The 23,373-nt window shown below is 40.1% G+C and overlaps 1 protein-coding gene and 1 long non-coding RNA gene across 4 annotated transcripts in view; both read right to left on the minus strand.

Annotated features, from left to right (window-relative positions):
• Nucleotides 1–2,002: 2,002 nt before the first annotated feature.
• On the minus strand, nt 2,003–16,968 carry LOC145356810 (uncharacterized). Its single transcript, XR_013889215.1, has 3 exons — nt 16,862–16,968; nt 2,845–2,940; nt 2,003–2,130 (listed from the first exon to the last, which is right to left on the minus strand). It is a non-coding gene; the product is annotated as an uncharacterized LOC145356810 (long non-coding RNA).
• Nucleotides 16,969–22,785: 5,817 nt separating this feature from the next.
• Nucleotides 22,786–23,373, minus strand: part of lad1 (ladinin) — a 139,655-nt gene continuing 139,067 nt past the window's right edge. For all 3 annotated transcript variants that reach the window (XM_080210094.1, XM_080210093.1, XM_080210095.1), the window contains one exon: nt 22,786–23,190. In XM_080210094.1, the coding sequence (XP_080066220.1) occupies nt 23,185–23,190 (6 nt within the window). In that variant the 3' untranslated portion in view covers nt 22,786–23,184. The remainder of the gene's footprint in view (nt 23,191–23,373) is intronic.

The raw sequence follows: 23,373 nt of genomic DNA on the forward strand, positions 1-23,373 counted from the left end.
AAGTATACCATATGGTAAGTATACCAGATTGATCAATGGAAGATTGAATAGAACAGATTTACTTATTGGTTGTTCCCATTAGAATAGAGAATCCTACAAGGCAGTGTTTAACATCAATGAAGTGATGGGACAAGAGTAGATAACAACAGGACACTGATGCCAGGGGTTCAGTCAAATCCCCACCCTCCTGATTTTCATTTTCAGTGATTGAAGAAATTACAGACACAAGATGAAAATGGGTTAGAGAACAAGAGGAATTATTCTACACAGAGGATTTTGAGACTGTGGAATGCATTTCTAACATTGGCGGTTGAAGCAGATACCTTCAGAACTTTTAAGGGTGAGTTAAATGGGTAGCTGGAAAAAGGGAAAGAATATGGTGGGGTGAATCTTCCCAAAGAGTCAAATTCAGGTAAAAATTGAAGTAAATCGCACTGGTTTTTTTCAGCCGCAGTTTCAAAATGAATCTTCCACACTCTGTGCACTGCAAAGGCCACGAGTGTGAATCATGCAAAAAATCTACAAAGGGACATTTCCATTGTCCGTCCTTCACCTGTTCCAATTCCTGTGGTAGTTGGGGGTAAAATTGTGGTGGATATACGAGACAATCCTGCAACATATTACTTATGAATGGACCAAATTCACAGTATTTGGCCATTTGGCGCAGCCTAGCAACAAAAGCAGGAACTGTCTCCCGGAAAATGTCCCAACAGCTCAAATTGATATACCCATTGAATCCCTAGGAATGGATGATAGTTACCCAAAGATGCTAATTGAACTGGGGATGAAATTCACAACGTTCATACATGAGGGGTATCAATGAAAATAGGGAACGTCTCATTGGATTGGTAAAAACCGACATGGACAGAACAAATCTGGGATATTATAGAATAGGAACAAACTTGAAGATTATTTCTATGAAATAATCTATTAAAGTGTCTGACCAGCCTCTTTTGTTTTTTTGTGAGCATTTGATTTTCAAGTGTATATCAGAAAATCTTATTCCAAAATGGTCTTGACTTTCAGACTGTTGGAAAGCGTTAGATGCCTTCTATATATATAAAATGATGCATATAAGATCGTACATTCCTTGAGCTCAGACTTGCAAGATCAGTTGCTCAAACTTGTAAATGATAAATTAGCTAAGCTGAAACAACTAATGAAATTATTAAATGACCTGGATAATATTTCCAAGTAGTCCAACAATGAAAGATTGCATTCAACGCAGATCAATGGATGGTGTTACTCATTGGAAGAAATAATCAGGGAAATATTTACTGACTGAAGTCAGATTAGTTAATGGGAGGCCTAATGCAACCTGGGAATGATAATAGACTCAATATAGAACATGGGCTAGATTCTCAGGCCTCCCAGCCACGTGTTTCCCACCAGTGGGAGGTGGCGCATTGTTTGCTAGTGGTGGCATTCTCTGATCCTGCTGCTGTCAATGGCAATTCCCATTGACATCAGCCCATGTCGGTGGGAAACCCAAGGGCGAGGAGGGGGGGTGGCGTGGGGCGTTGCGCTGAAAATGGGACTGGAGAATCCCTGATTGATGTATATAAGAAAAGAGTGAAAGGGAAAAGGTAAATTCTGATCACTACTTCAAGTTAAAATATGTGATGAGTCCTTATAGAGGTCTATATGATACTAAGATGAATATAAAAGATTCATCCTGAGCACTATTTATTTAAGAATGTAAGACAAGTTCATGCAGGTAAGAATCCATTAAAAAATTGCAAAACTGATGCCAGAAATGATTTCTTCCCACGAATGATCAATAGCAAGCATGGTCCTCAATGTACGGAAAGCAAAAACAATGCAGTTCCAGCACAAGTTGGTTAAATGTTATGATGAGGGGATAATTGGTATATATAGAAATTTGAGCTGGCTTGTTAAAATTGCCTCTCTTTTTTCACTGTACCTTCTGAAAACTACTGAAAAAAAAATGACATAATATTCAGTTATGTAAATACTCAGTCAAAAAGTTACATACCTGCAGCTTCTTCTTCTGTTATATCAAGCAAATAAAACACAAGCAAACATATTTACTATAGGTCACTGGAGTGTTCCTTTTTAAAAAGGTGAAACTTCAGCATTTTCATAACCAACTTCTTACCTTCCTGTTCCCTGAAATAAAATAATAATCATTTAAAAATCTCACAAATACTTAGCAAGTTGTCTCAGTGAGTAACTGAGGTGAATAAATTAGGGAGGTCCTGGTTTCACATTGGTCTATATTGAGTTATTTGATTATAGCTGGGACTATGTCATTAAAATTGGCCTCAGAGTCAGGGAAAGAAAGCTGGACCAAGTTTCCTACCTATGGACATTCTGCCATTAAGATTCAACATGTGTGGATGTCAAGGGAAGACAGGATTGGATTTCATTGTGATGTCCTCCATTAGTAACAAAGCTAGTGAAACACAGTCAAGTCTCACTTATGAAGAATGCCCTCTTAGCTGAGGTAATAGAAGTAAGGAGTCAGTACCTTCAACAGAACAACGGTTTGAAATGAACATACGGAGAAGCATCACAATAGTCCAAAGATGTGCAGGTTAGGTGGATTGGCCATGCTAAATGAGCCCTTAATGTCCAAAGATGAGCAGGTTAAATGGATCAGCTATGGCAAGCGTGTGGAGTTACGGGATAGGGCCTAGCTAAGTTAGTCTGTCAGAGAGTCAGTGCTGGCCCGATGGGCCGAATGGATTCTTCTTCACTGTAGGGATTCTATGATTCAATAGTTCACTCAAATATTGAAAAAAAGCTTTAACTACTAAAAAAATCAAAGAAAAAGGTAGCAACATAAAAATACATATTGTGCCAAATAAAAAGTATACCTACTCAACTTCCTCCACAACGTCTTCTGTGTCTGACATGTTCAAAATTAATATCTTAGGATTGAAAGAATAAAAACCAGAATGGGTCTCTGCGGTGTTGCTGTAGGAATAAAATTCAAAACAGTTAAGGGTCCTCCTGTAAGTTTAAGGATACAAATTCTGCAAAATCCCAAATGAACATGTGTAGCCTCTTGCTGTAAATTCAATAGAAGTGCAGCAGAATGCCTGAGGAATTTCAGGATCCATGTGTATTTGGGATCTTATATACTTAGAAAAATGTAGAATACAATTTGTTTGCCACTTGTTTAAAAAAACTGCAAACACAATGGGGAAGAATTCCTCAAGGCATTGACAGGTGTTTACAGAGTCAGTAAAATTGCACCTCACTTGCATGACAGGTGCAAGTGTGTTGAAGTACGTATTGTATCAACATAGAATCCCTGCAGTGCAGAAGGAGGCCATTCAGGCCCATCAAGTCTGCAACAACAACAATCCCACCCTATCTTTGTAACCCAGATATTTATCCTGTTAATCCCCTTGAAACTAAAGTCAATTTCGATGGCCAATCAACGTAACCTGAACATTTTGGATTCTGAGTAGAAACCAGAGCACCTGGAGGAAACCCATGCAGACACGGGAAGAACGTGCAAACTCCACACAGACAGTGATCCAAGCTGAGAATTGAACCTGGTCCCTGGTGTTATGAGGCAGTAAGGCTAACTACTGTGCCACCTAACACATGACAGGAAACATCAGTGCCGGCTCTTTATTTTTGGCCCATGTCTAAATCACTATCATAGTGTGATTCTGTCAATGGCTTATAATCTGTTCTTTACTAAATTAAAATTGGTTATTTCTTTGGGAGGCTTCACTGGACCCCATCATTGGGGCCCACATCTCATTGCTCAGTGATGTGGCTTCCTTTGGTACATTGACTCATGAGTGACGAAGCTGAGTAAGCTGGTAGGAACTCCCAGTTAATGGTCCTCTGCCAGCTTCAATCCCAAGATATTCATCTTATAACAGTGGGTAGAATGTCGATGCCTTAAAAGGCCAGTCAAAAACCTTTGGAAACTCCTGAGATATGATGGAACTGGGTCCCTGACATTTCTTCGAGTGTGTGTTCATTATTATCCCATTGGAAGATTAACAAAATTGAGGAGGAATGTTGGCTCCTTTACAACAAATGGTTTATATGAATGCTTACACAGAATGAATTTTAGTTCCAACCAGTGGGCTGATTATAAAAAGCCATATTAAAAAGATATTTTGATTGATTGGCCATTGTAAATTGCCCCTTAGTGCCAGTGGAATTAGTAGGGTAAATAAGTGGGGTGATGGGGATGGGTCAAATGGCCTCCTTCTGCACCATAGGTATTTTATGATTCTATAATAGTGATTTAACTTAAGTATTAGTTGGTGTTATCCATTATTATAAACTATCGGACTATTAGTACGATGACGAAGATTTCATGGAGTGGACTTCATTTACATAGTATATAATGTATATTGTACCTGGCATTGGGAATTTCTATGTTAACAAAGCTAAAGTCAATTTAAAGGGATGAAATCACTTCAGTAAATGGTTGAAAATGGAGACAGAACTATTGATAATATTTAGAAAAACAGCCAATATTTTAAGTTCCTATTTCAGGCTTTGTAAAGGTTACTTGGATTAGAATTTTAACTGGCACAGTCCCATGTATGGAACTATCAATGAGATGGCAGAAAGCGCTTTTCCAAATGATGGAATGTTACAACATTCAAATCTCATTGTTTGATGGCTACGTAGTAGAAATCATATCAAATGAGATGGATGTGAAATGACTGCCCTTGTTTTCCATTCCAATGGACAGCAATGCAATTTGCTTAGAGTGAATGGAGAAAGATCTTGAGACCATGGTTGACCATTGTGGTCACTGGCAGTGCCAGTCTGACATCTAACTTCCCACTGATTCACCTCTACATAGCCCCATGTAGACGAATCTCGCTCTGAAAGTGTGAGTAGAGCAGGATTGGCAAACAGGGTGCAGTCTGCCTGTGAATGTAATCTTCCATCTGGCCAATGCTACTAAGTTAAGGGGAAATCCTGAAACCCACTTTATCAAAACATCTTGAGCCTAGCTGAAAAAAAGTATCAAGGTACTTAACACCTGATCAACTAAGTGGAAAATGAGAGAGAAAAAAAACAAGAAACACAGTTCAGAAATTGACTCGAGTAATACTTCCGTAATTAAATGTATGCAATTAAACTTGATTTTAAAATATTGAATTTAAATCCATTTTCATGAACTGCACAGTTCTTTAACAGTCTTTGCTGCCCATTACGTATGGCATGCAAAGATGACTAAACAAAATTCAGGTGTTAAGACTAAAAAGTTGTTTGGGTGCTTAAAATGTATCTTTGGACTCTAATTTTAATATGGCCAACTATAAATAAGCAGACATTTAGAGCACAAGTATAGAACCTAACCAGGCAAATGCATGGGATGCTAATTAAGCAGTAATTATTATTTGGATATTTTTGACTATTTTCTTATGAGCTGTACCCGTCTTATGCCATTTATTCATCATAATCAATTAGAAATTCTGTTTAGTTAGTTCCAAAATGATACTTGTTGATTAGCAATTCATAACAGAAAATTATTACTGGGGATTTCCCTGGGTGTTCTGGTTTCCTCCCACAGTCCAAAGATGTGCAGGTTAGGTGATCGTCCAAGCTAAATTGCCCCTTAGTGTCAGAGGGACTAGCTAGGGTAAATGCATGGGGTTGTGGGGATAGGACCTGAGTGGGATTATGGTCTCAGCAAACTCAATGGGCTGAATGGCTTCCTTCTGCATTGTAGGATTCTATGATTCTATATATCTTCACTTTTATAAGACATGTGCCTATCACGAGGAGTGTTGTTAGCTCTAGCAGGGAAATTCTGTTCATTCTGGCCACTCTATTAACATGAAGCAATATTTTCAGTGTTTTGTTAGAATAATTTTGAAAAAGGATCACAATATATTGTATTCTCTTGGACATATAGTCAAAATTAGAAAGTCAAGATCAAGTTAACTTCATTAGAAACTTTTCTCACGTGCAATGCATTTTCAGTGGTCAGTAGTAATACATTCAAGCAATCTATTCCTGAATGTATAATTCTTGATGAGAAAAGAACAAAAATGAATGCTGAAGATTCCAAAAGCATTAATTTACTAATTTTATCATGTCATATATGCCTGGACAGCAAAACAGCTCTAAGCACTATAAAGTTTAATTATTTTGAAGTATTGCTTTTATTAAACAGTCATAAATGTTTTTAATTGGAAGGAAGATTTATTAATGGCCAATGGCAAAAATGTTTTCCAAAGTAAAAATTCAATTTCTATTTAGAGAGCAGTTGACCGCAGATAAATATTGTTAAATGCATAATTAATCAGTATTGAATTGAGAGGTTATTGCTTGTTTTGTACAGGGTAGCAATTATGCAGTGATGTCTGCTTTCAAGTGGCCCACTTACTGCCCTGCATAACTGAAATAGTTGCAATTCTCTGACCTTTTAAAGAGAAGAGTTTGATAAAGAATTTAATCATTTCAGATAAGAGCAGCCAATAATAGGGTATAGTCTCCTTCATAACCTTAAATACAAAAGCAATTAAAATACATTTCAACATCCAGTCGTGAAATTCTTTCTGAGTGAAAAATAGATGAATGTTCTTTGTTCCTGTAATTCAATACCTACTGGTGAAATCTCATTCTCATAAATCATTTTTTCTTGTCATGTATTCCTGTGATTTCAATAGGAGAATGCCTATTTTTCCCATAATAAACAGGCATTCTCCTATTTTCCATTAGAAATTTCATTATTCCATATCTATGGTATGAAAGTTAAGTGAATAAAATCAGAAATATAAGCACCATTGATCTTTGTTAGTTATGTGACCAGCATCATAGTAACATTTCTGCAAAGTACACTATCTATAGTTACTCTAATATTGGCATGTACAAATTCAACCATTGAAGTCATCAAATGGCTTCTGACTGCGCAATGATTTATATTTATATCAAATAGATAAAAAAAACAGTTGCCTATTGCAATAAAACTTTTATTTGAACATTCCACAAAAGATAATCTCAAATGCTAACCAAATTTTATCAAAACATTCTGCAAAAAAAATGTTCTGCTTGCAAAGTAAGTTTTCTCACCTGACTTGGAATCAAAGGAACACAAACAGCACCACGGCCCACTTATGAAGATCTGAGAGTTTACTTCAAAATTTTCTGTTTAAAACCCAGTCCAGCCCCTTGACCAAGTGTATTTCCTGATTGGTGAGAGAGGCTCGAACTGCTACATGTGCTATTTTAGAAAGATGTTGGTTTGTCTGTCCTGATCAGAAGAACCATTCTGTAACCCATAAAAGACCATTGCTTTGTCATAGCTTAAGGGTCCAGTTATTCTTAGACATCAGTATGGCAAGTGTCACTGGAAGGGCACAAATGTGCTTTGGGGGACGGAAAAGGGAGGGAGACATAAAAATACAGGAGGAACAAAAACATTAAGAATATAACTAAAGTAATAAGAACAGGATTACTAGTACAACATCACAAAATTCTTCAGTTTATGACAACAAATGGGAGAGATCCAACTAGGTCCATCTTTACAGCTGTGACAGTCAATTTTATTTTATGATAGTATATCTGAACAGAGAAGAAAGAACAAAGAAAATTACAGCACAGGAACAGGCCCTTCAGCCCTCCAAGCCTGCACTGACCATGCTGCCCGACTGAACTAAAACCCCCTCCCCTTCTGGGACCATTTCCCTGCATTCCCATCCTATTCATATATTTGTCTCTTAAAAGTCACTGTGGTATCTGCTTCCACTACCTTCCCGGCAGCAAATTCCAGACAACCACCATCCTCTATGTAAAAAACTTGTCTTGTACATCTCCCTTAAACCTTGCCTCTCACACATTAAACCTATGCCCCCTGGAAATTGAGTCTTCCACCCTGGGAAATAGATTCTGACTATCCACTCTGTCCACGTCCCTCATAATCTTGTAGACTTCTATCAGGTCGCCCCTCAATCTCCGTTGTTCCAGTGAGAACAAGCCAAGTTTCTCCAACCTCCCCACATAGCTAATGCTCTCCCTACCAGGCAACATCCTAGTAAATCATTTCTATACCCTCTCCAAAGCCTCCATATCCTTCTGATAGTGCAGCGACCAGAATTGAAGACTATATTCCAAGTGTGGCCTAACTAAGGCCCAACATGACTTGCCAATTTTTAAACTCAATGCCCCAGCTGATGAAGGCAAGCAAGCTATATGCTTTCTTGACTACCGACTCCATCCGCATTGCCACTTCCAGTGGCCTGTGTACCTGTACACCCAGATCCCTCTGCCTTGCAATACTCTTAAGGGTTCTGCCATTTACTGTATATTTCCTGTCTATATTAGACCTTCTAAAATGCATTTCCTCAAATTTGCCTGGATTAAACTCTATCTGCCATCTCTCCATCCAAGTCTCCAACCGATTTATATCCTGCTGTATCCTCTGATGGTCCTCATCGCCATCCACAACCCCACCAACCTTTGTGTCAACTGCAAACTAACTAATCAAACCAGTTACATTTTCCTTCAAATCATTTATATATATTGCAAACAGCAAAGGTCCCAGCACTGACCCTTGAGGAACGCCACTTGTCACAGCCCTCCATTCAGAAATGCACTCTTCTACTGCTACCCTCTATCTTCTATGACCAAGCCAGTTCTGTATCCACCTCACCAGCTTACCTCTGATCCCATGCAACTTCATCTTATACACTAGCTTGCCATGAGGGACCTTGTCAAAGGCTTTATTGAAGTCCATGTGGACAACATCCACTACCCAACCCTCATCAATCATCTTTGTCACTTCCTTGAAAAAATGATCAAGCTAGCAAGACACACAGCCATGTTGTCTCTTGCTAATACGTCCACTTATTCCAAGTGGGAGTAAATTCTGTCTCGCAGAATCCTTTCCAATCAGTTTACCAGACCGATTCCTGGGATGCTGGACTGATATATGAATAAGGCGGGATTATGTTGGTTAAGATTATATTCATTGGAGTTCAGGAGAATGAAGGGGGTGTCATAAAACTCTAATAGAACGATACTAGGTAAGTGCAGGAAGGCTGTTGCCAATGGTGGGAGAGTCCAGAACCAGAGGTCACAGTCTGAGGATACAGAATAGACCATTTAGGATTGAGATAAGGAGAAACTTCTTCATCCAGAGAGTGGTAAGCCTGTGCTATGACAGAATGTAGTTGAGGCCAAAACATTGATCTTTTCAAGAAAGAGTTAGATATAGCTTTTTGGGTGAAAGGGATCAAAGGATATGAGAGGAAGGTGGGACAAGACTATTAAGCTGGATGATCAGCCGTGATTATAGTGAATGGCGGTGTGGACTTGGAGAGTTGAATGGCCTACTTCTGCTCCTTTTTTCCATATTTCAATGTTTTTACTCATTTTCAGAATGCATAAAAAGGCATGTTCCAATCCATCAAGTTTCCCTCTGGGATTTGATTTGCTCAAGAGTAAACATTTGCTGTCTGTGGTCATAATATGATCATGATTGTGATCTTTTTTGTGAATGATCTAACTGTAGTCATAATTTTCTTCATCATCCAAATCTGTAGGAGTCTGTTTGCTAATTAAACAGACATGATCAGCACCACTGCAAAGCTATTCAAAACACTTTATAAGACACAGGACGGGATCCTCCTGAGTTGGGGCTAAGTGCCCATTCCAGCAGGTAAACTGGAGTGTTTGTCTGTCAGCATCTGTCGGTAGGATCCTCCCATCTGACAAATGTAAGTTTATGCATTCTGCGAATTGTACACGCCGACCCAATTGTTCAGAGTGCCCCGATCTCAGTGTTTGTGAACAGGTCCTCCTCCCCCTTCACCCTAGAGTGAAAATGGTGCCCCCCCCCTTACACCATACAAGTATAAGGGTGACCCAAACCAGCCCCCTCTCAGCTTCCCTCCCTCCTCAAACCCCCTCACCTTTGAGGCACCCGTTTCAGGTCCCACACTTGTCATGCCAATGATGCATGCCCCCTGGCACTGACACCATGGCCAGGCATCTCTGAGGGGGGTCAAAGGGGATTTGTTCAGTTCCCATGTTCCCCTCTGCCATTGCCGGGCTGCAGAGAGAGAATTCCCTCAAGGGTCCTGGGCGTTAGGCATGCTTGAGATGAGGGCAAGTGATTGACCATAGCACTAGCCCTCAGGATGAGGGTCCTGAGGCTGGAATGACCCTTCTAGCCCTGCGAAAGATGTTGTTCAGTTTCAGGATGGTGAATTCAGACACCAACCTGGGTTAAAATTCTTATTATTGTCTCTGTTTCGAAAAACATTCAAGTTTCCCAGTTCATTTGAATCTTCGTGCTCCCTGGACAGCTGGAAAGATTCCAAATCACCACAGCACTCCATTCAGCAGAAGATGTTTGCTTTTCCCTGTCTCGGAAGCTGCAGGTGTGAGAAGATCCTTTGCAAGTCCTGCGACTGTCAGAAGACAGCCACTTTCATTAATTCGGGAATTTCCATCTCCGTACCTGTTCACACATTGTTTTAATACAGCATTTATTTCAATTCACTGAGCCTTCATAGAAAGCTCAGAGTCTTTGAAATATCTTCAAACCCTCTCAAAACCTGTCTTTCCATTCAATTTCAGACTAGTTCTTTGAACTCTTGTTGATTAACAGCTTAATGGCTTTTATTCAGCATACATTCAGTCGTGTTTATTTATCTTTCCCTTCATGCTTGAATGCATCTCAAGTACCCCCTATTTTTCAAACCCAAATGTTTACATAAAAGAGTAAGTGAAAAGCCCAGTAGCTGTGTAGCCAGTGAGCTATTGTCCCATATAAAAATGGCCAAGCAAGAAAAGTCATTGCTGTGATCTGATGGGAAATGTGACTAATTCAGGACAGAAGTTTTAAACTCCAGTGAAAAGTGTATGGCTGCGAGAAGAAATTATTTTTCTTTACCTGTCACAACTGGCTTTGGTTTTATGATGGGTAATAAAGTCAGCACGATACTGGATAATAGTTATTGGGGGACTCAATAGTTTGAGGCACAGACAGGCGTCTCCGTGGGTGCGAACAAGACTCCAGGATGGTTGTCTGACTCCCTGGTACCAGGGTCCTGGATGTCTCAGAGCAGGTAGAAAGTACCCTAAAAAAGGAGTGTTTTCAGACAGACGTCATTGTCCATATTGATACAAATGACAAAGACAGAAAGGGCAGAGAGGTCGTGTAAGAGCAATTTATGGAGTTAGGTAGAAGGTTAAAAAGCAGGATGTCTAGGGTAGCAATCTCTGGATTACTCCCCTTGCCATGTGCTAGTGAGGCTAAGAACAGGGAGATTGTGCATCTGAACACGTGGCTAAAGAATTGGTGCAGGAGGGAGGGTTTCAGATTCGTGGATGACTGGGAAGCCTTCCAGGGAGGATGGGACCTGTACAAGAAGGATGGGTTACACCTGAACTGGAGGGGCACCAGTATCCTGGCTGGGAGGTTTGCTTGTGTGGTTCGGGTTGATTTAAACTAATATGGCGGGGGGTGGGGATCAGAACAATAAGTCAGCAAGCGTAGAGACTGGGGATGAGCATGGGGCCAAGATAAGGCTACCAAAGAGCCTTGGATTGTCAGAGGCTTTTCCCCAGGGCTGAAATGGTTGCCACAAGAGGAACAGGTTTAGGATGCTGGGGAGTAGGTACAGAGGAGATGTCAGGGGTAAGTTTTTCACTCAGAGGTTGGTGGATGTGTGGAATTGGCTGCCGGCAGTGGTGGTGGAGACAGATTCGATAGGGTCTTTTAAGAGACTTTTGGATAAGTACATGGAACTTAGTAAGATAGAGGGTTTTAGGAATGCCTAGTAGGTAAGGACATGTTTGGCGCAACTTGTGGGCCAAAGGGCCTGTTTGTGCTGTAGTTTTTCTTTGTTTCTATGTTTCTAAGAAGAAGAGCAATCTGGGGGAGGATGATCTCAGTGGGCCTGGAGGTCTCAAGTGCACCTGCTTAAATGCAAGGAGCGTAACGGGTAAAACAGGTGAACTTAGAGCCTTAATGCATGCGCAGAACTTGGATGTGGTTGCAATGATAGAGACTTGGTTAAAAGAAGTACAGGACTGGCAGCTGAATATTCCGGCATATAAGTGTTTTAGGTGAGACAGAGGAGGGACTAGAAGACATGGGCAAGTGGCAATACTGGTTAGGGAGCATATTACAGTGGTACAGAAGGTGGACAATTTGGAAGGATCATGTAACAAGACACTGTGAGTAGAGCTCAGAAACAGGAAGGGTGCAGTCACTTTGCTGGGGGTATACTACAGGCCTCCCACAGCCCACAGGAAGTTGAGGAATGGATATGTAAGGAGATTCTGGACAGGTATAGAAAAAATAAGGTTGTTGTAGTGGGAGACTTTAATTTCCCTCATATACACTGGAAATCCCTTAAGGCTAGGGATCTGGACAGGGAGGAATTTGTAAAATGTGTCCAGGAAGGTTCTTTGGAACAATATGTTGATAGTCCAACTAGAGAGTGAGCAATTCTGGACCTAGTATTGGGGAATGAGCCCAGTCAGATCATCAAAGTTTCAGTGGGGGAACATGTTGGCGAACAGTAACCACAATTCTGTAAACTTTCGAATAGTCATGGGAATAGTCATGAGTGTTGCCCTATGGGTAAGGTGCTGAATTGGGGGAAGGCCAACAACAGCCAGATTAAGCAGGATTTGGTGACTGTCAATTGGGAGAGGCTGTTCAAGGGTAAATCCACATTTGGTATGTGGGAATCTTTTAAGGAGCAGTTGATAGGAGTGCAGGACAGGCACGTGCCTGTAAAAAGAAAGGACAGGAAAAATAGGGTTCAAGAGCCGTGGATAACCAGTGAAATTGTGGGTCTAATCAAAAAGAAAAAAGAGGCATACATAAGGTCCAGGTAGATAAAAGCAGGTGAAGCAATGGAGGAATACAGAGAGAGTAGAAAAGGATTTAAACAGGGAGTTAGAAGGGCAAAAATGTGTCATGAACTGTCCTTGGCAGTCAGGATTAAAGAGAATCCCAAGGCATTTTATACATACATTAGGAACAAGAGGGTTGTCAGAGAAAGAGTCAGGCTTCTCAAGAACAAAGGAGGGGAATTATGCTTAAAACCCAAGGAAGTAGGTGAGATCCTAAATGAATACTTTCTATCAGTATTCACAAAGGAGAGGGACACGTTGATTGGTGGTGTCTCAGAGGGAAGTGTAGAATCATTAGAACAAATTGCAATTACAAGGGAGGAAGTGTTAGGTGTTTTAGGAAGGATTAAGGTAGACAAATCCCTAGGGCCAGAACGCATCTGTCCCAGATTACCGAGAGAGATAAGAGATGAAATTGCTGGGTCTCTAACAGAAATCTTTGTTTCTTCATTGAACACAGGTGAGTTTGCAGAGGATTGGAGGATATCAAATGTGGTCCCGTTATTTAAGAAGGATAGCAAGCTTAACCTGGGTAATTATAGGCCAGTGAGCTTGATTTCTTGGTAGGGAAATTGTTGGAGAAGATTCTTAGAGATAGATCTATACACGTTTAGAATTGAATAGTCTCATTAGTGATAGACAACATGGTTTTATACGAGGGAGGTCATGCCTCACAAATTTGGTTGAGATTTTTGAGGAGGTGACAAAAATCATTGACGAGGAAATGGCCGTGGATGTCATCTACATGGATTTTAGTAAAGCGTTTAACAAGGTCCCTCATGGCAGGCTGGTGCAAAAGGTTACATCTCACGGCATCAAAGGTGAACTAGCTAGATGGCTACAGAACTGGCTTGGCCACAGAAGCAGAGGTAGCAGTGGAATGGTGTTTTTTCTGATTGGAGGTCTGTTACTAGTGGTGTTCCACTGGGCTCTGTACTGTGACCTCTTGGAAGAAGATGTCGCTGGTCTGATTAGTAAGTTTGCGGATGACACAAAGATTGCTGGAGTTGCGGATAGCGATGAACATTGTCAGAGAATACAGCAGGATATAGATAGGCTCGAAAATTGGGCGGGGAAATGGCAGATGGAATTTAATCCAGATAAATGCAAAGTGATGCGTTTTGGTAGATCTAATGCAAAGGGAGCTATATAATAAATGGCAGAGCCATCAGGAGTATAGATGCACAGAGAGATCTGGGTATGCAAGTCCAGAGATCCTTAAAGGTGGCAGCACAGGTGGAAAAGGTGGTGAAGAAGGCATATGACATGCTTGCCTTTATTGGATGGGGCATAGAGTAAAAAAGTTGGCATGTGATGTTGTAGTTATACAGAATGTTGGTTAGTCTGGAATATTGCGTCCAGTTCTGGTCGCCACACTACCGGAAGGACGTGGAGGCTTCAGGGAGAGTGCAGAAAAGGTTTACCAGGATGTTGCCTGGTATGGAGGGTATTAGCTATAAAGTGAGATTGAGTAAATTAGGGTTGTTCTCCCTGGAAAGAGAGGTTGAGGGTGACCTAATAGAAGTTTATAAACTTATGAAAGGCATAGATAGGGCAAACAGTTGGAAGCTTTTTCCCAGGTCAGATACAAGGGGTCACAAGTTCAAGGTAAGGTGCGGGCAATGTTCAATATGGATATATTTTATATGGGGACGTATTTTACACAGAGGGTGGCGGAGGTCTGGAATGCACTACCAAGCAAAGTGGTTGAGGCAGACACACTAGTATCATTTAAGACTTATTAGATAGCCACATGAACAGACTGGGAATAGAGGGATACAAACAGATGGTCTAGTTAGGAACGCATGATCGGTGCAGGCTTGGAGGGCCGAAGGACCTGTTCCTGCACTGTATTGTTCTTTGTTTTTTGTATTTTCAAGGGGGAAATTGTAACATCATTCTAATCGATCAAATGAAATGATTTTAAGAGCTAAATTAACTGAGGACAACTGCGTTAAGGTCAGTCAGTGTACGATAACTCAATTTGCATGATATGCTTATGGTAAATTCCTATATGCAGAACTGCATGTGTTCCGGCCAGTCTCAAAAATTAAAATTGGAGTTTTGGAGAACAGAATCAGAAAAGAGAAGAATGCAGAATAAGAAAGGAACCTCTAGCTTTAAGCTTGATGAAATCTAATCCCTCTCCGTGACTCGCTGGCATGAGTGGATAGAGACTCAGTAGATGAGTATAATAGTTAAAATCTATGTTTGTATATTTCTTACAGTAGATTTAATGGGGAATAGAAATATTGATTTGTGATAGTGTAAGAGAATAAGTCTTACAGCAGTCATACGTATTTAAAGTTTTCCAAATAAAGATATGATTTAATTTAAAGTTAAAGCTTTGGGCACAATCTTACCGGCCATTCATACCTATTCAAATGAGATCAGAGAATTTGGCATTCAGCCAAATCTCTGTTCACTGCAGCAAGATAGGAAAATCCCACCAGCGTGAATGGCTGCAACATTCCAGCATTTGTGTCAATCAATTAATTGGAGCAAGGGTCTCGGTTTGAAGTTGCCTGCAGCTGTTTGTAACCAAATCCTACCTAGTATAGATCTCACTGGGGAGATGGATGAATAGCAAGGGAGAATTGAATTGGGCTTCAAGCCCACCAAACATATATAAAAGAGGTCAATTTGAATATTTATTGGATTCCTGCCTGATCTGGTTGGGAACCCGATCAGGAGCAGTATGGAAGGCTGAGAATATCATCGATTTGGCACCCGGCGCCAAACAGGTCTTTTTTGACTGAAGTCCGATTCTCCAGGCCAAAGTAATTCCCACCAGGAGCTAACAGGCTCAGAAAATTCTGACCACAGGCTGAATGGGCAGGCAATGGCCTAGTAGTGTTATCGCTAGACTATTAATCCACAAACTCAGCTAACGTTCTGGGGACCCAGGTTCAAAAACCTCCACAGCTGATTGTGGAATTTGAATTCAATAAATAAAATCTCGAATTAAGAATCTACTGATGACCATGAAACCATTATTGATTGTTGGAAAAACCCATCTGGTTCACTAATGTCCCCCAGGGAAGGAAATCTGCCTTCCTTACCTGGTTTGGCCTACATCTGAGTCCAGAGTCACAGCAATGTGGTTGACTCTTAATTGCTCTTGGACAACTAGGGATAGGCAATAAATGCTGGCTAGCCAGTGACACCCATGTTCCAAAAATTAATTTTAAAAAAAGTTTGGGATCGTCCTGTCTTGCCATGTGAATGGCAGTCTGAATACCCCACTGCATCTGTCACAACAGAACCCGCTGACCCGAGGCCAGAGACCCTCACCCATACAATGCTAAAGGGCACAATAACAAAGTCACTGCTTCAATGCTGCCTGATATCATTATAAATTGAAATGATGACAAGTTCAATCAGAAGTCTTCTTCTCATATTGGAATAGATTGCCTTTAAAATGACAAATTAATATGTCTCAAAAACAAATAGGTGCTCTTGTTTCACTCCACTGTGCTCAAGACAGTGAAAAATAATCTTGTAATAATCTTTGAAGAGACTCATTTGGAGCAGAATCAAAGAATTGGCCCACCATGCCTGCACCGGCACCAACTGGACTGAATGGCTTAAAAGTAAAGTTTATTTATTCGTCACAAGTAAGGCTTTCATTAACATTGCAATGAAGTTACTGTGAAATACCCCTAGTCACCACATTCCAGCCCCTTTTCCGGTCAATGCACCTAACCAATGTTTCTGTGTTGTTTCTGTATTGTTTCTGTGTTGTATACTTCACGTCATATAATGATAGAAGATAAAACCAGGAACAGTATTTCCACTCTACACCACTGAAGAGAAAAACACAGCCCCAAGGTGTGGAGTTCTAAACTGTACATAAAAATAACATTTGACATTCATCACTTAATTTCAGAAACAAATTCAGAAACAAATGCCATGTTTACATTGTGAGAGGTACCAGCCTCTGAACTCTAAAAGGAAAATACTAACTTTAGCAAACCTATATGCAGAAATGATTTAATTGTTGCAGAGGCAGACATTGTGTGCTTACTTCTTTCAAGTAAACTGTAAGGGGTGAGTTTTCCTGTTCTGCCCACCACAGGAATTGGAGCGGATGAGGGGGGGACCATGGAAAGGTCCGATGACCTCTGGCAGGTGTTTCTAGTTTCAGGGCAAATGCGGCTGGAAAATCTCACCTTAGAAATCTTTGTAGAGAACAAGGTTTAAATATTAGTAGAAAGCAAGCCATTTATTATTAAATGATTCACCTGATTGACAATCTGTATATATACACATATGGGGAGACCTAGCCACATGTGTAGCTGACACCTTTGAATTTGCATAATATCAAATAGACAGATAATAAAAACAAGCTTTCGAAGTATAATTAAATCAGATGTTGCTGCAAATCTAGGAGGAGGAAATAGCTGGTGCAGATTCTAACTCATTATTATTTGACATTAGAGTGGTGTACTCTCACAGAGGGTACAAGGATAGCCAGAGTCAAAAATAAATGGTACTCTCCTGAGTTTGGGGTCAAAACCAGTCAGTGATGAATTGTTAGCTCGTATTTAACCTTTGATATAAGTTCCCTGTTGTGCTGGATAATGAAGTAAAGTGCAAACAGTGGAAAATCTCCCACTTCCAACCTTAATTTAACTTTTTGACAATCACTAAATGGATATTCCTAACTCAGTAGGTCTCAAACCTTTTACATTCTTGGATACTTAAGCAGGACAAGCAACTCTGAAGACCACACATTGAGAACATTGAGAACTATTGACCTAAGGCATGCTCTAGTCCTCTGCAGTTTTCATGGGGAGTCAGGCCAGGCTTTCAAAGAATCATACACGTTGAGAACTATTGACTTGTGGCAGGTTCTAATCCTCCAACAGTGTTCATGAAGTCAGGCCAGGCTTTCAAAGAATCATACACGTTGAGAACTATTGACTTGAGGCAGGTCCTAATCCTCCAACAGTGTTCATGAAGTCAGGCCAGGCTTTCAAAGAGTCATATTACAACTGGGCTGAGTCCTTCTGCAACATGACGGGCTTTTGAAAACAACCCAACTCAGCACACAGCAGTCCCTGTGGCTGCCTCCAAACTCATTCTCAAGTCAAGTCATTCCCAGCTACAACTTATTTCATATCTTGGCCATTATCTGGCCAGTCTGTTCAAATTTAAACAAAGGTCATGCAAGTGAGTAGAATATTGAAGTCTATTGTGTGCTCAAATCTACTTTCCACTATACTGTGGATGAGAACTCTTCTCTCTATGGAGCTTAATGTCCATAAAAGTTATGAAACCAGGAAGAAAATTTGGTGATTCTTTTAAATTTTAAATGCAAGTGAACTCTGGATGGCCTTGGATAGACCTTTTTCTAAAGGAAACCACAACCCAGATTTTCCAATGCTGGTTTCTCATTGTAACAGCCTACATCAGTCAGCCGGCAACAGAAAAATGGCCAGGTCTTCTATTTCAGCAGGGCTGGACAAACTATGCACCATGGTTTAGTTTCTGGAGATTGGAGTTGAGGTGTGCCAATAATATCAATTGGAACCAGGGAAATTCTATTCACCATTTCTCAATGTTCAAACATTAAGGGCACCATTTCCAAAAAGATATTCTTTTCTAATTGACACCCAACATTGCTAGAGAAAAAAGTTGGTGCAGGATCTAAATAACAAAGGAAAGGCAATTTTCTTTCAATATTTCTATCACTTTTTGATCAGCACCCATGTGTACATTGTACCAATTTTCTCTCTAAATTGTGTGGCTGGATCTCTAATATTCCCATAAATGCCACATACAGATCAGCTTGTTTAAGCTACTGCATTTACAAAGCCAAGCAAAAAATGTAAAGGGCCAGGCCCATAACCAAATTTCACACATACTACAAACAAAAATTTAGAGGGCTTCTTGCATCTCACCTGGTTTTGTTTTCCATCACCTTCAGTCACTTCACCAATGATTGCATAATATTCAGCACCATCTGCGACTCTTCAGATACTGAAGCAGCCCATGTTCAAATGCAACGAGGTCTGGACAATATCGAGGCTTGGGCTGACAAGTGGCAAGTATCTTTCGTGCCACACAAATGTCAGGCAATGACCATCACCAATAAGGGACGTGCTAACCAACGACTCTTGACAGTCAATAATGTTACCATTACTGAATCCCTCATTGTCAACATCCTTGGGGCTACCATTGACCAGAAACTCAACTAGACTCACCACATTAACACAGTGGCTACAAGAACAGGTCAGAGCCTAAGAATACTGTGGCGAGTAACTCACCTCCTGATTCCCCAAAGCCTATTCACCATCTACAAGACTCAAGTTAGGAGTGTGATGGAGTACTCCCCACTTGCCTGAATGTGTGCATGCAGCTCCAACAACCTCAAGAAGTCTGACACCATTAGGACAAAGCAGCCTGTTTGATTGGCGCCACATCTAAAACATCAATTCCCTCCATCAGCGATGCTCAGTAGCAACAGTGTGTCCTATCTAAAGATGCGTTGCAGCAATTCACCAAAGATCCTTAGACAACACTTTCCAAACCCATGACTACTTCCATCTAGAAGGACAAGGGCAGCAGATACATGGGAAAACCACTACCTGCAAGTTGTCCTCCAAGCCACTCACCATCCTGACTTGGAAATACATTGCCATTCCTTCGCAGTCTGTGGGTCAAAAATTCTCTCCCTAATGGCATGGTGGGTCAACCTACAGCACATGGACTTCAGTGGTTGAAGAAGGATACCTTCTCAAGGGCAACTAGGGGTGGGCAATAAATCTGGCCACCCAGCGATGCCACGTCCCATGAATGAATACAAAAATATAGCTTCACCCATAACGTTCCCACAAGAAGCCACCTAATTTAAAAATTTTGTCAAGCATTTGTGAAGTTAGTGAGGTTGCATTCTTTCAATATGTGCATGATTGTAAAGTCATAAAAGATCAATCTTGAGGATAAATCGATTCTGAAAAGTAGTTAAAACATTAATAAAGAACATTTTGGATAATGCCTATGACCAGGAAGGACCACAGTATACCCTTTCCTGCTTCTGGGAATTGAATAAGGCAAACGTGTTTCTTGTAATTAACTAGATTTTAATAGAATGTAATTACTACATAATTAAAATGTCCATTCTGTGAGACAAGGCTAAATTTAGCCTCAAGAGAACTGTGGAATAATTACTAGGGATATGTTGGAATTCTTCAGAGAACAGTCATCATGAAGAAGAGAGAACAGCTGCCTTTATTTTTGGCAGCAGCTCCCATTCTTTTTGTTATCGCCTTTCAAAACAACTCAATAGTGTCTCTTCACAAAGGAAAAGCAGCCTTTGTTAATGCAGGAGAGGAAGGAATGGATTGTACATTGAGTCACATCCATTGCATCAAAGCCAAACATTATTGCTGGAGCAACAAAAGATCAGACCTTGAAAGGAACTAAACATCGCATAGGGACAGGGATCTTTCATGTGACTGTTTTTTTCTGCGCTCATAAAGTGCAGAAAAACGGCTGAGGGTCTTGAGGTTATTTTCATTAGAGTGAAGGTTACGAGGTGACCTAATTGAGGCATGCAAGATGATCAAAGGATTGGATAGGGTGGACAGTGAGAGCCTTTTTCCTCGGATGGTGATGGCTAACACAAGGGGACATAGCTTTAAATTAAGGTGTGGTAATTATAGGACGGATGTCAGAGGTAGGTTCTTTATTCAGAGGGTAGTAAGGGCGTGGAATGCCCTGCCTGCAGCAGTTGTGGACTCACCAACTTTAAGGGCGTTCAAATGGTCAGTGGATAGGCATATGGATAACATTGGAATAGTTTAGGTTAGAGGGTCATTAGATTGGTTCCACTGGTCGACGCAACATCGAGGGCCAAAGGGCCTGTACTGCGCTGTAATGTTCTATGTTCTAAAGCTGAGAAATTGCAGTGTTACGGAGTCAATGGGCAGGGCTTTCCAGCTGCGCTCACCTTAAAACCGGAAAATCCCGCCTGAGGTCAACGGACCTTTTTGTGGTTCCCCACCCGCCTCAGACACCACAGGAATCAGAGCAGGAAAATTCTCCCATAGAGTCATATGGTGCAGAAAGGTCCCTTCGGCCCATTGAGTATACACCAACAATATCTACCACTAAAGGCACATTAATCTCATTTTTCTGCACTTGTCTCATATCCTTGAATGTTATGATTATTTTAAATGCCCATCCAAATATTTTTAAATGTTTTACCTACCTAGGCAGTATATTCCAGACTCACACCACTCTCTGAATGAAAGCATTTTCTCAAATCGCCTTTGAATCTCCTGAACCTTACCCTAAAACTGTCCCCCCTCATAATTGACCCCTCAACCAAGGCTGCTCCCTACTCACCCTGTCCATATCCCTCACAATCTTATGTACCTCAATCATGTCCCCTCCTCAGCCTTCTCTACTCTAAAGAAAACAATCTAAGCCTAGTGGTGGGGAATGGAACTATTTCCATCTCCGACACCCAAAGTTGGTACAATGTGTTCTCAGATCATGTATAGCTGAGTTGGCTGGACAGCAAAGTCTTTTCAACTTAGCCTCAATATTTTCTTCTGCCCCAACCACTTAATAATGCCCCAACTAATAAATAAATATTGGGTGTCATAAGCACCAAAACACCAGTATTTTGACAAAGTGCTCATAAAATGAATATAAGTAAATTTGTTTCAGCTCAAATGGAATATAAAACAGCAAAGAAAAATGAGACAAGTTTATCTTGGATTATAATTAATGTGGCCTTGAGAGAAAAAAAATTGGCACATCGACAGGTTGTCAAAAGTGTCTCAGAGCCAAACAAAGAGATATTCGTTCGTTAGTTTGCTTTGCTTTGGAGAATAAACATTGGTCAGGAAAATTAAGAGAAATGTTCCCGTTCTTTGAATGGTGCCATTGTATCTTTCATGTCCACTTGAGTAGTCAACAGAACCTCAGCTCATCATTTTGTTCAACAGATTGCACCTCTGATAGTGCGGCCTGACATTGATAATTTGCTCTGATAATTTCAGCCTGACATAAATTGAAAGTATTCAAGGTGGATCCTGACCCACAACTTTCTTACTCAGAGGCAAGAATGGCAAAACTGAACTACATTGGAGTGAATATATCGTAGGCCCATTTTTTCCATTGTTTGATTAATGTCGTCTCCAATCCATAATGTTCAAAATAATTGGAATTAACCTCATTGACTCTTGATGGTTTACATGTGACTCTATCACTGTTATTATGCTGTTAATTGCAAAGACCATGCTGTTTAGTTCATTTAGTTTATTATTGCCAACCATGTTCTGGTAATATCATGCCTTTTCCTAATCATGCACAGCTTCCCAATTAAGATTACAAGTTTAATTGTGTGGAAACTGTGGATAGAAATACACTCATACAGTGGTGTATTAGAGTTCAGTATGCCACTCAGGGTCAGAAGTTTCACTTTCTGAAGCTAGGCAGATTCAACCAAACTCAGTTGAGCGTGTGTCCCTCAGCAAATTAATGGCCATATGCCTACCGATGAACATAAAGCCACACACTATGCTAAAAATTTCTAGTGCTGAGTAGTATTCAAGCATTTTTATGATCTGTGCAGATTAACTATTGGGTGCTATGGAACTCAAGGGCTGAATTCAAACAGTACTTGTAGCTAATGAAGTTTATTTATTAGTCACAAGTAGGCTTACACTAACACTGCAATGAAGTTACTGTGAAAATCCCCTCAAGCTCCTAAGGGAATATTTGTTACTTACTGCATTATTCGTGAAGACTTTTACCTTTGGTTACACCCAAATAGCTCATGACTACAGTTATGTGAATGACACCATCTAATGTTTAAAATTTGAAACAGGTAACTTATTCTGAGAATTTGCATTAAATAACTTGGTTTAGTGCAACTTTTTTTATTAACAAAATACCATACTTTACAAAACAAATAAACCACAATCCAACACATTAATTTGAAAATCTGTTCACACTTTAAACATTTATTTTGGAGAAAATAACTGAAATAGAGTGAATATGGTATTTAATTCTCGAACATAAAAAAGTGCAAAATTTAAAGCATCTTATCTTACAAAGTTTTGAGCCTGATTTATTCCCTTACTGGTATTTGTTTAAATTGAAACTCATTTGTAATCACCTCAGAAGCTTTATTTTTCCTGTTGTCCACTGTTTTGAAAGCAATTAAATCCCCTTTATTATTACGTTATTGTATTTACTGTAAAATCACTGCTATTGGAGAGACAGCTTGATCATGCTTAGGTAAAATATTAACAATTTTCAAAAGTTGAATAATTACAACATTCTGAGATCAGTTTGGTGCAGAATTGTCTCCATTTTCATTTTGACACGTTACTCCTGGCAACAAAAGAAAAAGAAAAATATGTCAAAGCATTGAAACAATAGCCTTGAAAGTTTTAAAATGAAGACTGAAAGCTTTCAATTTCTAGTGAATCAAAATTGAAGCTTGTCTCTTTAAAAACATTGCATTCACAGTTTCACTGTATGGTCACATTAATTAGGGTGATTTCCTCTATTTAT

Source organism: Carcharhinus amblyrhynchos, chromosome 22 (genome assembly GCF_965287045.1).
Source record: "Carcharhinus amblyrhynchos chromosome 22, sCarAmb.v2.hapA, whole genome shotgun sequence".
Lineage (NCBI taxonomy): Eukaryota > Metazoa > Chordata > Chondrichthyes > Carcharhiniformes > Carcharhinidae > Carcharhinus > Carcharhinus amblyrhynchos.